Source organism: Oryctolagus cuniculus, chromosome 16 (assembly GCF_051225735.1).
Source record: "Oryctolagus cuniculus isolate XC-2025 breed Fujian yellow rabbit chromosome 16, ASM5122573v1, whole genome shotgun sequence".
NCBI lineage: Eukaryota > Metazoa > Chordata > Mammalia > Lagomorpha > Leporidae > Oryctolagus > Oryctolagus cuniculus.
Genome location: NC_142882.1, coordinates 19422489 through 19437500, shown reverse-complemented (window position 1 = coordinate 19437500; position 15012 = coordinate 19422489). Strand labels below are relative to the sequence as shown.

The 15012-nt window shown below is 65.0% G+C and overlaps 1 protein-coding gene across 3 annotated transcripts in view; it reads left to right on the top strand.

The window, feature by feature from the left end:
• MAU2 (MAU2 sister chromatid cohesion factor) overlaps positions 1-15012 on the top strand; it is a 26515-nt gene extending 11503 nt beyond the window's left edge. The window contains exons 5-19 of one of the 3 annotated variants that reach the window (XR_007912452.3): positions 375-469; positions 3499-3526; positions 3800-3955; positions 4865-5011; positions 5092-5182; positions 5923-6026; positions 7042-7119; positions 7426-7491; positions 8709-8799; positions 9672-9721; positions 9812-9889; positions 10128-10239; positions 11628-11718; positions 12295-12422; positions 12664-15012. Coding sequence is in view for 2 of the 3 variants with exons in the window: in XM_051828223.3 (XP_051684183.1) it covers positions 375-469; positions 3499-3526; positions 3800-3955; positions 4865-5011; positions 5092-5182; positions 5923-6026; positions 7042-7119; positions 7426-7491; positions 8709-8795; positions 9672-9721; positions 9812-9889; positions 10128-10239; positions 11628-11718; positions 12295-12422; positions 12664-12738 (1386 nt within the window). In the remaining variant the exon portion in view is untranslated. The remainder of the gene's footprint in view (positions 1-374; positions 470-3498; positions 3527-3799; positions 3956-4864; positions 5012-5091; positions 5183-5922; positions 6027-7041; positions 7120-7425; positions 7492-8708; positions 8800-9671; positions 9722-9811; positions 9890-10127; positions 10240-11627; positions 11719-12294; positions 12423-12663) is intronic. The other 2 variants (XM_051828224.3, XM_051828223.3) reach the window with 2 other exon arrangements.

The window sequence follows — 15012 nt, the reverse complement described above, 5'->3', positions numbered from 1 at the left end:
CGCTCTCAAACAAGGCCCTGCCGGTGTCCCTGCTGGGCTCGGCCTGGGACAGATGTCCCTTCCAGCCCGTTAAGGCTTTGGGCTTTGAAACTCCTCTAGACACTTAGCCTGAAGGCGATCTCCCTCACCCTAGAGCACCCTGGGGTGCCCCGAGTGGCTGAGCCCCCGCCAAGGCCTCCCAGGAAGCACTCAGACCCCGGGTCTGTGCCTGTGAGCACTCACTGGCCCTGCGCCCCTTGGAGTGGGTGGCATGGTGGACGTTGGAGCTGACGCCGAGGCAGGGTGGTTCCGTAGAACGTGCTGACTCAGCAGTCAGGCGGGCACCGTGAATCAGATGGGCTTGGCAGCGAAGGTCATTGCTCTCTCCTTTTCAGCAACTGCACACGCTCGAAAAGGACCTGGTGTCAGCCTGCGACCTGCTGGGCGTGGGCGCCGAGTATGCCCGGGTGGTGGGATCCGAGTACACACGGTAGGCACCCGCCCCTCCCCGCTCCCGTAGGAGCTTGGCCGTCCTAACCCAGGACCCTAACAGAAAGGTGCTTCAGGTGCGCGTTTGGCACAATAGCTAAGACACCGACTAGAGTGCCCGCACTCCTTATGAGAGTGCCTGCTGGCTTCAAGTCCTGGCTCCATTTCCAACTCCAGCTCCTGGCCGCGCCGCCGCTCACTTGGCTAATCCTCCGCCTGCAGCACCGGCACCTCGGGTTCTAGTCCCAGTCGGGGCGCCGGATTCTGTCCCGGTTGCCCCTCTTCCAGGCCAGCTCTCTGCTGTGGCCCGGGAAGGCAGTGGAGGATGGCCCAAGTGCTTGGGCCCTGCACCCCATGGGAGACCAGGAGAAGCACCTGGCTCCTGGCTTCAGATCAGCGCAGCACGCTGGCCGTAGCAGCCATTTGGGGGGTGAACCAATGGAAGGAAGACCTTTCTCTCTGTCTCTCTCTCTCTCTCTCTCACTGTCTAACTCTGCCTGTCAAAAAACAAACAAACAAACTAAAAAACTTCCAGCTTCCTGTTAATGCACACCCTGGGAGCCAGCGATGATGGCTCAACTAGACGGATCCCTGCCGCCCACGTGAGGGAATTAGATGGAGTTCTGGGCTCCCATCTTCGGCCTGGCCCAGCCCTCCCCAGCTGTTGTGAGCCTTTGGGGAGTGAACTGGTGGGTGGAGTGTCTCTCTCTCTCTCTCTCTCTACCTTTCAAGTAAGTCCATTCGAGGAGAGAGGCATTGCAGAAGAGCGCGGTGGCCGCCGGGTGCACAGCAAGGGACCTGCAGATCAAAGTGGGGGGGGGGGGGCGGCTGGCGTCTTGGTAGGCTCGGCGCGTCATGTTCCCAGGGCCTCTTGAGATCTCAAGTGCTCCTGGAGCTGCTTGGCCACTGTCCCTTGTGGCAGAGTGGCCTGCTCGGCCTGTGGGGTGTGTACTAACTAGAGGGGACCCGAGTGTCCCCTGCTCGGGGTGGCAGGACACGAGGGCGGCAGCGTAAGCTGGCGTGTGAGAGAGGGCTACAGGGGGCTGCTGGGCTGCGGGCAGAGGCCACCAGTGCTCCTTGCGCAGCTTCTGTGACGGATTCCTCTCCGCCTCCTTTCCCCACGTAGAGGCATCCCCTCGGTAGCAGTGCGGTTTGGTTTGGTTTTTGGTTTTTTCCTTTTTTAAGATTCATTTTTTATTTACTGAGAGGCAGACTCACAAAGGGAGAGGGAGAGACAGAAAGACCTGCCATCCGTTGCTTCATCCCCAATGGCCACAACAGCTAGGGCTGAGCCAGACCAAAGCCAGGAGCTCCATCCGGGTCTCCCACGTGGGTGCAGGGGCCCAAGGACCTGGGCCATCTTGCACTGCTTTCCCAGGCCACAGCAGAGAGCTGGATCAGAAGTGGAGCAGCCGGGACTCGAACCTGAGCCCATATGGGATGCCGGCACCGCAGGCAGCAGCTTCACCCCCTGTACCACAGCGCCGGCCCCACAGCAGTACTTTAACTGCGTGTGTGTGTCGGAGTTCTGGAGACTTCCTGCCCTGAGCCCCTGTCCGTGAGAACTTGTCCCCGGGGAGGTTAGGACAAATGAGGCCAGCTCTGTTCCAGGCTGCCTTCGAAGCCCTTGCATGTCGTTGGGGAGGAGGTCCCTGCAGCTCCCCGAGGCCAGTCCCGTCCCTAGAACACCTGTTGGGGTGGGGGGGAGTTTGGAGCCTGCTTGGCCACCCTGCCCCGATATGGCGGCCGTCGTACAATCTGGTCCAGTGGCCCTTTGTTCCAGGCCTTCGCTGTCCCCAGTGTGTCCTCTGTCACTGGGTCTGTGGGGGCACAGCAGTCCGTTAGGACACCAGGCTCCGTGGGAGCCTTGAGACAGCTCTCGCAAGGACACCCACCCACGGCCTCCTCCCCGTGAGCGCTGCCTAGGCCACATGGGCCGGCAGCCTGGTGTTGCCGTCTCTGCGCTGAGGAAACTGGAGGGTTCTGCCAGGAGACAGCGTCTGCAGGCCCCCGGCTCAGAGCCTGACGTGGCTTAGGGCTTACGAGCTACTGTGTGCGCTGTGGCGACCCTGATGGGTGGTCCTCCACTGTGGAGTTGAGCACCCAGACCACAGCTGAGTGGACCCTAGGACGTCCCCATGGAGTGCAGACAGGGAACAGTGAAGACGGGAGCCCAGCCTCGCACCTGTGTCTTCCTGACCTCCCCGCGTTGGTCTCCACCCTGCTTGATGCGGGGTTAACCAGAGCTCCCGGTGACTCTGGTGATGGCTGGAACACAGGGTTTGGTGTTGGACTAAGCCGGGCGCCCTGGGCGTGAGGCAGACCCGAGCCATCCCGCTTCCCGTCTCCGTTCCTTTGCTGGTTTCTAACCTTGCCTTCCATGGTCCGTCTTGTTATTTTCTTGTTCTGGGATAGCTGTACCTACGTGTTTAGAGAGTGTGGGAAGAGGAGTGAGTCACTGCTGGGGACACCCAGGTGCTGTGTTCGGCGCTGGTCCCTGCTGCCACCGTGGGAGACCAGGATTGCAGTCTGGGCTCCTGGTTCACCCTGGCGTAACCTCAGCTGTTGTGGGCATTTGTAGGGTGAACCAGTGCATGGGAGATGTCTCTCCTTTTGTCTCTCTGTCTCTGCCCCTCAATTACAATGAAAATTAAAGAAAAAAAAAACAGAACAGTTTAGGAGACGCTGGGCGTCTCCAGTGGTGGTGGCAGGAGTGCGGGCTGCCTGACCTGCCTGGGTGTGTCCCCTCCACCCTGCGGGGACCCTGGTGGGGATTCGGGCTTGGCTCACAACAGGGTGTGAGGGGCGTGTCTGGGGGCAGGGGGCTGAGACGGCCCCTGCCCACTGCCTGCTGTGTGAATGCCATCTCGTCCCCAGGCCAGGAAGGCAGCCTTTAGGGGGCCCTGTGTGCCTTCTGGTCACGGTACAGCAGCCGTGCAAATGGGAGACCCTCGGTGGGTACCCTGCAGTGTCACCCTCCAGTCCCTGAGGGCCTGCACCTGCACAGCCTGACTCCCTTCTCTCTCCCAGGGCACTGTTCCTGCTCAGCAAGGGGATGGTAAGTTGAGGCTGGGCAGGGTGGCAGGTGTGTTCGCAGTGAGGCCTGACTCCCCATGTGGGCTGCCCAGACCCCTGCCTGCTCTCCGTGGCGTGGCCCTGCAGGCAAGTGAGCAGCCTCTACGGTGAGGCCCTTGTGCCCTGACTGGGGTGAGAGGTGGGATCTGTGCTAGGAAGAAGTGGCTTTGCCCCTGGGGCGGGGAGGGGGCAGCCTCGTGCACCCGGAGCTCCCGCACGCCCTGCAGCCCCGTGCCTGCCCCCCCCCCCCCGCCAGCTGCTTCTGATGGAGCGCAAGCTGCAGGAGGTGCACCCGCTGCTGACCCTGTGCGGGCAGATCGTCGAGAACTGGCAGGGCAACCCCATCCAGAAGGAGTCGCTGCGCGTCTTCTTCCTGGTGCTCCAGGTCACCCACTACCTGGACGCTGGGCAGGTGCGTAGCCCTTCGCACGGGACTGCTGGCGCGTGGGCAGTCGGCAGGCGCAGGTGCCACAGCACAGGGGCTCGGGCCACCGTGTCAGCTCTGTCGTTGCGGCTTGCGCTGGCCCCGGCAGACAGTGCGCCCAGAACGGGGTCTGTCCCAGCAGCTGACCTCACATTTAGCTGGGCGTGGCCCTGGAGCAGGAGCCTCCGAGCGTTCTGGAAACCTGGGAGAATAAGCCATGAGGGCCCCGGCGGGTGGCTGGCACACAGCAGGTGCTCAAGCAGTGTCTGTCCACGCCCCTCCCCAGCTGTTGACAGCTCTGTGGGGTTCGAGTAGGGACTGGCGTGTGAACTCTGTGACCCTGGTGTGGGTGAAGAGCCGCTGTGTTTCTGTGCCAGGTACACGGTTGTGTGGCCATTCCATCACCTCAGCCCAGGGCCTCCGCGCCCTGCTGGGAGGCTGCAGGTGGAACCTGGCACAGCGAGGACCTCTCGGAAGCGGCCTCCGCGGTTCTCTTGCCTTTGAGGCTGAGCTTGCGATCAGGGAATGAGACCCCCGCTGCCAGCTTTCACAGGGTGCCGGGGACCACAGAGCTGTCTCATGGGGCCACAAGACCCAGTTGGTGGGAGCCCCAGCACCTGCAGGACTCCTTGGCACAGGGGGCGCTTGCTACCCCCAAGGACCACCTGCCCGCTGCCCAGCCTCCTGCCGTCTCAGGGTCGCAGGTGGGCCCAGCGCTGGGTGGTCGCCGAGCAGCCGCTGCATGGATAACGCACCTGGCTGCCTCGGGCCTTGAGAGCTCGGGGGTTCCTGGGGATGGGAGAAGGTGGGCCTTTGCGGGAGGAAGGGGTGAGGGCTGGGCCGGTGGGGGCGACGGAGAGCCGGCCGGTGCTGAGGCGCGTGTGCCGCCCGCCGCAGGTGAAGAGCGTGAAGCCGTGCCTGAAGCAGCTGCAGCAGTGCATCCAGACCATCTCCACGCTGCACGATGACGAGATCCTGCCCAGCAACCCCGCCGACCTCTTCCACTGGCTGCCCAAGGAGCACATGTGTGTGCTCGTCTACCTGGTGAGCGCCAGCGGGGCCCGCGGCCAGGGCAGCCGGCCGCGGGAGCCCCCATTGACCCGGCCGTCTGGTCCTGTTGCCAGGTGACCGTGATGCACTCCATGCAGGCCGGCTACCTTGAGAAGGCGCAGAAGTACACGGACAAGGCCCTCATGCAGCTGGAGAAGCTCAAGAGTGAGTCCCGTGGCCACGGCGCCCCCTAGTGGGCAGCGGCAGCAGGCCTGCCCCGCGGGTCTCCTGACCTGCAGGTGGCAGCTGCCAGCCACCCGCACGTGGGCGGGGCAGGCCAGGCCAGGCTTGGGGTCAGAGGACCCGGAGCGCCCAGGGCCTTTGTTTGCAGAAGCAGCAGCGTGGGTTGGTCGCCCTGCTCTGCTGACACGGGTGTGGGTGCTCTTGCTGATTATTACCAATGTGACGACGTGGGCCCAGGGTGAAGCCAGCGCCCGAAATCAGTCCTCGGGGACCCGGGCCAGGGCGCGGGTTATGTCCAGATGCTCAGCCGTGTTGTCTGTCCCGTGGGACCTGGGGCCTCGGACTCCCCTGGCTGGCTCCCTGTCTCCGTTAGCCTGCTGTGCTGGCTGGCTCTCCTGAGCACCGCTGGGGGAGAGGTCCCGGAACTGGGGACCGGCAAAGCTCCTGGGCCCGCGGGGCTCCGGCTGGGAGAAGCTGGGACCCTCTCAGGGCTCCCCTTCCTGCCTGACGTCAGTGTTCCCGAGCGCGCTGCGTGCGCAGGGGGAGGGTGGATGACAGAGGCTGCAGAGGGCTCTCGCGCTCAGCGCATCCTCGGGCTCAGCCCTGTTGGTGAGGGGAGGAGGCGGCACCAGCAGGGCTGTGGTCCAGAGGCGGCGGCGGGGAGGGGCTCTTCAGGACACCTCGTCCCCCACCCCCCACGCTCACCCGACTCTCGCCCCCAGTGCTGGACTGCAGCCCCATCCTGTCCTCCTTCCAAGTGATCCTGCTGGAGCACATCATCATGTGCAGGCTCGTCACGGGCCACAAGGCCACGGCGCTGCAGGAGGTGGGGCCGCGGGGCGGGGCCGCGGGGCGGGGCACGGCGCTGCAGGAGGTGGGGCCGCGGGGCGGGAGGCGGGGCACGGCGCTGCAGGAGGTGGGGGCGCGGGGCGGGGCACGGCGCTGCAGGAGGTGGGGGCGGGGCGCGGGGCGGGGCACGGCACTGCAGGAGGTGGGGCCGCGGGGCGCGGGGCACGGCACTGCAGGAGGTGGGGCCGCGGGGCAGGGTGCGGGGCGGGGCACGGCGCTGCAGGAGGTGGGGCCGCGGCGCGTGGGGCGGGGCCGCGGGGCGCGGGGCGGGGCGCGGCGCTGCAGGAGGTGGGGCCGCAGGGCGGGAGGCGGGGACGCGGGGGGGGGAGGCAGGGCACACAGGGCTGGAGGCAGGGCACGCAGGGCGGGAGGCAGGGGCACGCGGGGTGGGAGGCGGGGAGGCGGGGCACACGGGGCGGGAGGTAGGGGAACGGCGCTGCAGGAGTTAGGGCGGCCGCTCAGGGCGGGTGGCTGCAGGCCGGCCGTTTGCTCAGCCCAGAACCTGTGCGTTCGCCGTGTGGGCATGGGTGGGACATCACGGCCTGTTCCCCTCCTGTCTTTGGGATGTGTCTCCTGTGGGGGGCGGCTGGAGACTGCTGCAGAAACCAGCAGCCTTGCCCAAGCAGTCACGTGCCTGGGGCCATAGTCCTTGGTGTCTGAGGGTGTGCGGTACCCGGACAGATCCTCACACCTGCCCTGCCCCAGACCGTGAATCCCACCCCTTTCGCCCCCCGTGCCCTCCTTTCCAAGAGGCCAGGTCAGGGGGCCTTGGCTAGGGCAAAGGTGCTTTAAAGTCAGGACCTGAACTATGGGGTGGAGGAGGCGGGAAATAGCCAGCGTCACTGCCCACTGTCCACCGGGTGGTCAGGGCTGCCCAGGGCACCGAGACCTGGGGCCTGTCATGGAGTAGGCAAGAAGTGGACACCCCGCCAGCTTTAGGGTCTCCGTGCGGATGCCGGGCACTGACATTGGGGGTGTTCTGTCTCTCCCAGATCTCCCAGGTCTGCCAGCTGTGCCAGCAGTCACCCCGGCTCTTCTCCAACCACGCGGCACAGCTGCACACACTGCTGGTGAGTGCGTGTGGTCGTGATGACCCTCTCACACCCCGGGCAGGATCTGGAACATTCCCTGTGTGGAACCCAGTAGCCACCCCAGGCAGGATCTGGAATGTTCTCGGTGAGCTGTGTTCTCACGAGCAGCTCGTCAAGTCCCGAGCTGACTTGGGCAGGAACAGTCAAGCTTGCTGGTTGCTGCTGCTGCATCGGGGTCACTGGCCCAGTGGAACCACCTGTGCTGGTCTGGGTGCAGCCGTGTGTGGTCTGAGCCCTCAGTGGACGTCCCCTGGGGACCACCCCAGCTGACAGCACCTTTTCTAGGGCCTGTACTGTGTCTCGGTCAACTGCATGGACAACGCGGAAGCCCAGTTCACCACAGCCCTTCGGGTGAGTACGGTGTCATGTGCCCTGACCAGGACAGCAGCTGAGTTAGGTCAGCCTAACGCCAGCTGTCAGCCCCCCATTCCCTGGGCGAGGGCACTCCTGGCCAGCCGGGGGCGAAGCTGAAGGCAGCGGGAGAGGCACGGTGCCAGGGGCCACGCAGACCCAGTGCCTGCTGGGACCGTGGCCTGGCCAGCCACTGTCGTGTCTGTGAGACCTCTTGCAGCAGCCCACCCAGGCTGGACAGGTTCACGTTGCAGCTGAAGACTGGGGTCACCCTAGGCTTGGGGCTGCCACCTTGCCACGGGTGCTCTGGGGGCAGAGGGGAAGCCGGGTCCTGCCGGGTCAGGAAGAGGCTCTGTACTGTGGACACCCCAGGCTCCTGGCCTCAGCGTCCTCACAGGACAAGGCGGCTGTGACACCTTCTCCCCAGGGCCCCTGGGGAGGCCCCAAGTGGAACTGTCGGGGTGGTGCCACCTGCACCCTCTGACTGTCGGGCAGGGGCTCCCTCTGCCGTGCTCCATGAGCCCGCCTGCCGCCCCCTTCCCCCCCCCCCAGCAGGAAGAGCTGGCGCGGTGGCCGCTCCCCAGCTTCCCCGCCGTGGCCCTCCTACCTCATCTCACACCTGACAAGTGGCTGCTACTGCCCCTGCGGGTCAGCATCGAGGTGCCTGAGGCCCCGTACCCAAAGAGGTCCCTCAGGACCTGGGGCAGCCTGGCTGTAACCCCCAACCTCAGGGGCTCCCTGTGCTCCCACGACAAGCGTGCCCACCCCGCTGTGTCTCAGGACAGATGCACTCCGCTCACAGGCAGCCCTGTGGGCAGAGCTGCGGTCCAGCAGCCTCTGGCCTGTGACACCGCTACATCCCCTGTCCTCGTGTGGCCTGGGCCCTGCCCCTGTGGGCTCCAGCTTCCTAGTACAGAGGGCCCGCCCCCCCAGGACAGCACGAGCCTCTGTCGTGTGCTAGGGTGGCGGGAAGGGCCTCCCGTGTCCCAGGCCCGAGAGACGAGCAGAAAATGGGCCGGGGCGGCTCCCTTTCTGTTGCCTGACCATCCCGTGACGTGGATGTGCTTTGCTAGTGAGCCAGCAGCGGGGGGAGGAGATGAGGGCGGCGGCCTTTGCCTGGGTTCAGTCGCCGCCGTGGAGCGTGGGGAGGCCCCAACATGCCCTGGTAGGACGCGGCCGTGCCCGGCCATCCCCTGACACCGCGTGTCCCATTGCAGCTCACCAACCACCAGGAGCTGTGGGCCTTCATCGTGACCAACCTGGCGAGTGTGTATATTCGGGAAGGAAATAGACATCAAGAGGTAGTAGGTGACATGCTTCGTGTTTGGTATCCTTTCTCTCGGTTGTCTTACTGGGGGGTGGGGGCTGTCCTGTGCACCAGCAAATCCTAGCAAACCCCAGGGGGCCTGCTCCTTGGCAGAGGGCACACAAGGCACAGACCCAGAGCTGGTTGGGTGGCAACAGCTGGGGGCCGATCTGGGAGGGAAACGTGCTCCCAGCCACATGACCCTAACCCCTGAGGGAGACAGGCCAGGCCTGACCGAACCCCACAGCCGCAGCCTGCTGACCTGTGGCGTGAGCCGTGGGCTCCAGTCCCAGGGAGCACCCAGGGCTCCCTCATAGGCCAGCTGCCCTCACGTGAGCTCCTCGCCAAGGCTCAGAGAAGAGTCCCCTTCTCCCACGATCCCAACCCTGTGGCCAGGATGTGGCCGCCTCCGCCCTCCCTGGCCTCTGCTGTGGTTCAGACCCCGTCACCACGCTGACCTCCCAGGGTCCAGGTGGCTCAGATGTACCGCAGTGCAGGGGGCAGACAACCTAGCCCTACTGCTGCAGCTGGCAGTGCCCGCTGAGGGCCCGGGTGGGTCCCAGGATCATCAGCCACGTCGCACTGCTGTCCACGCCCCGTGGAGCAGCCTGCACCCTTCCCTCCTCCCCCTCCACCGTCCTGCAGAGGCTCACCCTCTCCGGGCACGAGGGCCCTCCCCCACACGCACAGGCAGGTCAGCCCAGACAGCGGATGTCCCACAGGTGTCAAGGAGCCCGGGGCTGGGGCTGCGGTTCCTGAGACCTGTCCTTGCGGGTGAGCCCCGCGGGCTCCCGCGGCCGGCCCCGTCAGCCCAGCAGCACCTGGGCGCCCTCGCCGTGGCGGTGCCCAGCGCTGACTGAGGTCTCCTCCACAGCTGTACAGTCTGCTGGAGAGGATCAATCCCGACCACAGCTTCCCCGTGAGGTGAGCCTCCCGGCCCAGCCTCCCTGAACCTGCCCCTCACCCCCCGCTCCACGCTCTGATGCCCTCCCCTCCCCCGCTCTGCTCCGCCAGCTCCCACTGCCTCCGAGCAGCCGCCTTCTACGTGCGTGGGCTCTTCTCCTTCTTCCAGGGACGCTACAACGAGGCCAAGTGAGTGCCGGGCACAGGCAGCTGCCTCTCCCCGCCCCCAGCCGGGCCCCACTGCCTCTTCCTGCAAGCTGTCCCCAGGCAGCAGCACCCCGTTCCCTCGCCATCCCCCGGGCAGCAGCACCCCGTTCCCTCGCCATCCCCCGGGCAGCAGCACCCCGTTCCCTCGCCATCCCCCGGGCAGCAGCACCCCGTTCCCTCGCCATCCCCCGGGCAGCAGCACCCCTCTTCCCTCGTGCAGGCGATTCCTGCGAGAGACCCTGAAGATGTCCAACGCCGAGGACCTGAACCGCCTCACAGCCTGCTCGCTCGTGCTCCTGGGCCACATCTTCTACGTCCTGGGGAACCACAGGGTCAGTGTCTGGGCCTGGACCCTCCCTGCCGTCTGCTGGGCTGGGCCAAGGGCTAGGAGGTAGCCAGGGTGGCGGCCTGGGGGACGCCGCGTGCAGCCCAGCGTCTCCCTGACGCTCACCAAGGACAGGTGTCTCAACTCCGAGGGCCTGGGCCGGCCTCACAGCTCGGCACCGTGGAGCCTGCACCACAGGGCCAGCTGACGCCCAGTGCCGGGCAGGCGGAGTCCCGGAGCTCAGAGGGGCTGCCCTGTGCTGTCGGCCAGGAAAGGGGTCCCCATCCTGTGTGTCAGCACCCGGGAACACGAGGCAGAGAGGCACCACCAGCTGCTCTCTCCCGCGGATTTGGCAGGACCTCGCCTTTGTTTTTGTTTTAAGATGTATGTGTGTGTGCATTTAAAAGGCAGAGTTAGAGAGAGAGAGAGAGATACCTTCATCTGCTGGCTCACTCCCCAGATGGCTGCAACGCCCTGGGCTGGGCCAGCACGAAGCAGAGAGCTCATCGGGGTCACCCATGGGTGCAGGGACCCACACCCTTGGCTCATCCTCCGCTGCTTTCCCAGGTGTGTTAGCAGGGAACTGGATTGGAGATGGAGCAGCCAGGACTAGAACTGGCACCCGTATGGGGGGCTGGTGCTGCAAACAGCAACTTAACTGCTGTACCACAGTGCCAGTCCCCGCTTTGTTTTCTTAAAAGAGAATTTTCTCGTAATATAGATAAGACACACACGTGTTAAGAAGTGTGGGAGGCCGGCGCCACGGCTCACTAGGCTAATCCTCCGCCTTGCAGCGCCGGCACACCGGGTTCTAGTCCCGGTCAGGGCGCTGGATTCTGTCCCGGTTGCCCCTCTTCCAGGCCAGCTCTCTGCTGTGGCCAGGGAGTGCAGTGGAGGATGGCCCAAGTGCTTGGGCCCTGCACCCCATGGGAGACCAGGAGAAGCACCTGGCTCCTGCCATCGGATCAGCGCGGTGCGGCGGCCATTGGAGGGTGAACCAACGGCAAAAGGAAGACCTTTATCTCTGTCTCTCTCTCTCTCACTGTCCACTCTGCCTGTCAAAAAAAAAAAAAAAAAAAAAAAAAAAAAAGTCTGGGAAACAGGAGAAAGAGGCGCATGTCCTCTGTGGTGGGCCCGAGCCCCACTCCCATCTGCGCCCTTCCCTGCTCTCTCCAGTGCCTGTAACTGGGCACGTGCAGCGTGGGGTGAGGGCGGTGCGTGTTTCCCAAGGTGGCCCAGAAACACTGCACAGGGGCCGTTTGAGGTGGGCTCTGGGGGAGGAGTAGGAGTTCATCAGGCAGTTCAGCGGCAGGAGGGCACAGCCTGGCCTGTGTTCAGCGGGGGGATCCTGTCCTGCTGGCCCCACAGTCCCCCCTTGGCTGCTCCCGGTTACAGGAGAGTAACAACATGGTGGTGCCCGCCATGCAGCTGGCCAGCAAGATCCCGGACATGTCAGTGCAGCTGTGGTCGTCAGCCCTGCTGAGAGGTGAGGCCCCCGCTGGCCCTCCCCCTGACCTTGGCCTGGCCCCCCAGAGATCCTGGCCGCTGGCCAAGCCTGGCTCGGCCGGCCTTGTCCGTGGCCCGGTTGTCACGTGGGCAGGGAGACCCCGTTGGCGGGCAGTGGCCCTGGGCGCCCCCGCCTGCTGTCTGCTCAGTGCAGCGTCTGCTCGCTGTTCACGACCCCGGAGGCTGGGACTCGGTGTCCGGTAGGCCCCGGCTCTCAGCCTCCGCGCCCCTTGGGCAAGCTACCCAGGGCGCTGTGTGCCCAGTGTCGGTGTTTCCGGAAGCCAGGAAGCTGGGCGCTGCAGCAGCAGTGGGCTCTGGGTGCCCTGCCCACTGACTTCCGTGCCTGAGGCTGTCCAGGGGTTCCCTGGGGTCGACAAGGGACCCCCCCCTCAGGTTACCACCACCCACCCAGCCTGTGTCTGCCGCTGAGGGGCTGCCGTGGGCCTTCATCCCCGGGATGGGGTCCACGTGGGCAGGGGCCAGGCACACAGAAACCCCTCACAGGGGCCGGAGTCTGACCCTTGGGCTGGGGCCCCTCACGCACGTGTCCTCCCAGACCTGAACAAGGCCTGCGGGAACGCCATGGACGCCCACGAGGCCGCCCAGATGCACCAGAACTTCTCCCAGCAGCTGCTGCAGGACCACATCGAGGCCTGCAGCCTCCCGGAGCACAACCTCATCACGGTACGGGCGCAGCGCAGGGCGGGAAGGCACCGGCGTGGCCTGCGTGACCCTCGCTCTGCCTCGGGCACCCTCGGGGAGGGAGACGACCACAGCAGCCCTGCCAAGCAGTGGCCAGGGTGCCTCTCGGGGGCCTGGGGTTTGGGTGTGAGGGTGGAGGGGCCTGGCTGAGCAGCAGACGCGGGAGGCTGCCTGTCGGGCTCTCCCAGGGCCAGACTCCTCACCCGTGTGCTCTCCCTCACAGTGGACGGACGGCCCGCCCCCCGTGCAGTTCCAGGCCCAGAACGGACCCAATACCAGCCTGGCCAGCCTCCTGTGAGGCCCCTGGAGGGGGGCCCCAGCTCCTCAGGGCCTCGGCAGGACCCTGCGTGTCCCTGACTTGCACCCAGACAGCACTTGAGCTGCCCGGAGCTCGCTGGGCGCCCCCAGGCTTCTTCCTGATGTCCCTGGAGCTGCCGGTCCTAGGGAGCGTGTGGAGCCGGAGCTGCCGTCCGGCCGCTGGGCCCCGTGCTGCGGCTCGCAGGTGGTACTCGGAGCCAACTGCAGAGCCATCCTCTAAGCGGACGTCAGCTGCCAGTCCTGCTGCCACGCCTGAGCCACTCCGATGCGGGGGCATATCTGGGCCGGATGCCAACCCTGTGTGCCAGGGCGGAGTCCTTCCCACTCCATCACGGGAGCCCACGCGTTTCCTCTGCTCCAGGCGACTTCAGAACCCAGAGGCGCAGCACTGGTTTCCACCCTGTGTGTGGGACGGAGCACACAGTGCTCTTCCCGCCTTGCCTTCCTCTCCAGCACGTGTGTCTTGGACGGCAGGGCCTCTGGTCAAGGCCGCTGGGGGACCTGGGAACTTGGCGTCCGAACCTGGGCGCCGTGACAGGACTGGCTTCTCCCGGCGGCGTGTGCATGTGCACGGTGTGAGTGTGCGTGCGTGTGTGGTGGACTTTCGCAGTGCTAGAGCCGGGCCCGCGCCTGGGTTTGCGCCAGCCTGTTGTGTCGCTCCTGTGGGACAGGAAGCAGGGCCAAGGGACTGCCGGCCGACATCTGAGCCCCAGCGCTGGGTGCAGAGCGCAGGGCCCCTCGGACCTGGCACGGAGGCGCCTTCTTCCTGGCAGCCCTGCGCCTCCTGCGGAGCCTGCCAGGTCTCGGACGGCGCCGGAGCCTCTTCCTGAACTGGACAGCACTTGGCTTTACGCTCTTGTCTTGGATCGTCGGGGCGGTGGCAGCAGAGGTCGGACACTCGCAGTGCATGCCGAGAGGCAGTGGCCATCGTGCCTGGCACGGTGGGTGCGGGTGGCCGTTTCGGGTCTTGTCACCCTCGTGCTTTGAGGCCCGCCTCTCCGTGTCATCGTCCGACTCCCACGAGGACAGCTCAGGTCGCGGCGCGGGCCCTGGGGCCTGAGTGTGCCTTAGCCACAAGCAAGCCTATTGGCAGCCCCTTCCCTGCCTAGACCGCGGCCAGGGTGGGCTGACGGGGTTTTGTCCTGAAGACCCACCACCTCTGGGTCCCTGGCATGTCCCCTTGGCCAACACCCATTTCTCCACGAGGCCGATAAGAGAGTGGCACCCACCGCGAGCTGTGCCCGTCCTGTCTTCCTCACCAGCTGCAGCCGCTGCCCGGCTCCGCCTCCGTGGAGCCTGTGCCGCCCCGCCCCGCCCTGCCCCGCGCCACAGGCCCTGGTTCGCAGCAGTCACGCTGTGTATCATGTTTGTCTCTATTTATTTAAGTCTCTTTGCGTAGGGCATTTTGTACGTAGAACGCTGGAGTAAGGACCTCACCACTTTAACATCCGTCCTGATGTTAAAGGGCTCTCAGTGACCGCCGAGATCCGTGTCTGTACAGCTGGGGAGACCTGACGTTTACAATTAAACATTCAGTGCTCGGTATTTGATAGTCCACTCGGGCTCCTTGGAAGCCAAAGCGTGCGTGTGTGAGTGCACACACACGCGTGTGTGAGATGATCCAGTGAGCGTCTGCTTTGACCCCCCCCCCCGTGGCATCTGACGACAGAACAGCTCTCGTGAGTCCCTTCCCATCAGGCCAGAGTAAGTGCCCCAGCTTCCCATTCTATCCTGGAATGGAAGGCCAGCAGCAAGCCCCCGAGGGCACCGTACGCAGCATCCTGCGGCCAAGGGTGGAGAAAATGGACAGGAACTCCGGACCCTGCAGGAGATGGACGAGACGGGACGGGGCGGCAGCCGGGAGGGAGGCTGGGCGTGGCGGGGAGCGGGGCCACCCCCGCGGACCGGCAGCTGCCAGCTCCGAGCAGGTAACCAGCGCTCGGCGAGGGCCCTGTCCAAGGGCCAGGTGGAGGAACTGGGGGGATGCGTGGTTGCACTGTCTCGTTCCGGTCTTCTCGGACGTATGTTGGGCCTGCTGTCCCTCAAAGGGTCTGTAACATCTTGGTTATAGCAGCCTGTGACTTCTCAGCTGGTGCTTTTTAATCAGGAAAACATTTTTTACAAAGATTTGTAAATACAGAATGTTGTTTCAAAGACATAACCATAGAACATAGCTTCTCGTTTGTGGATTTCTTTTCCTATATATAAATATAAATATATATATATATATTCAAAGTAAAGTAACTTAACAAGA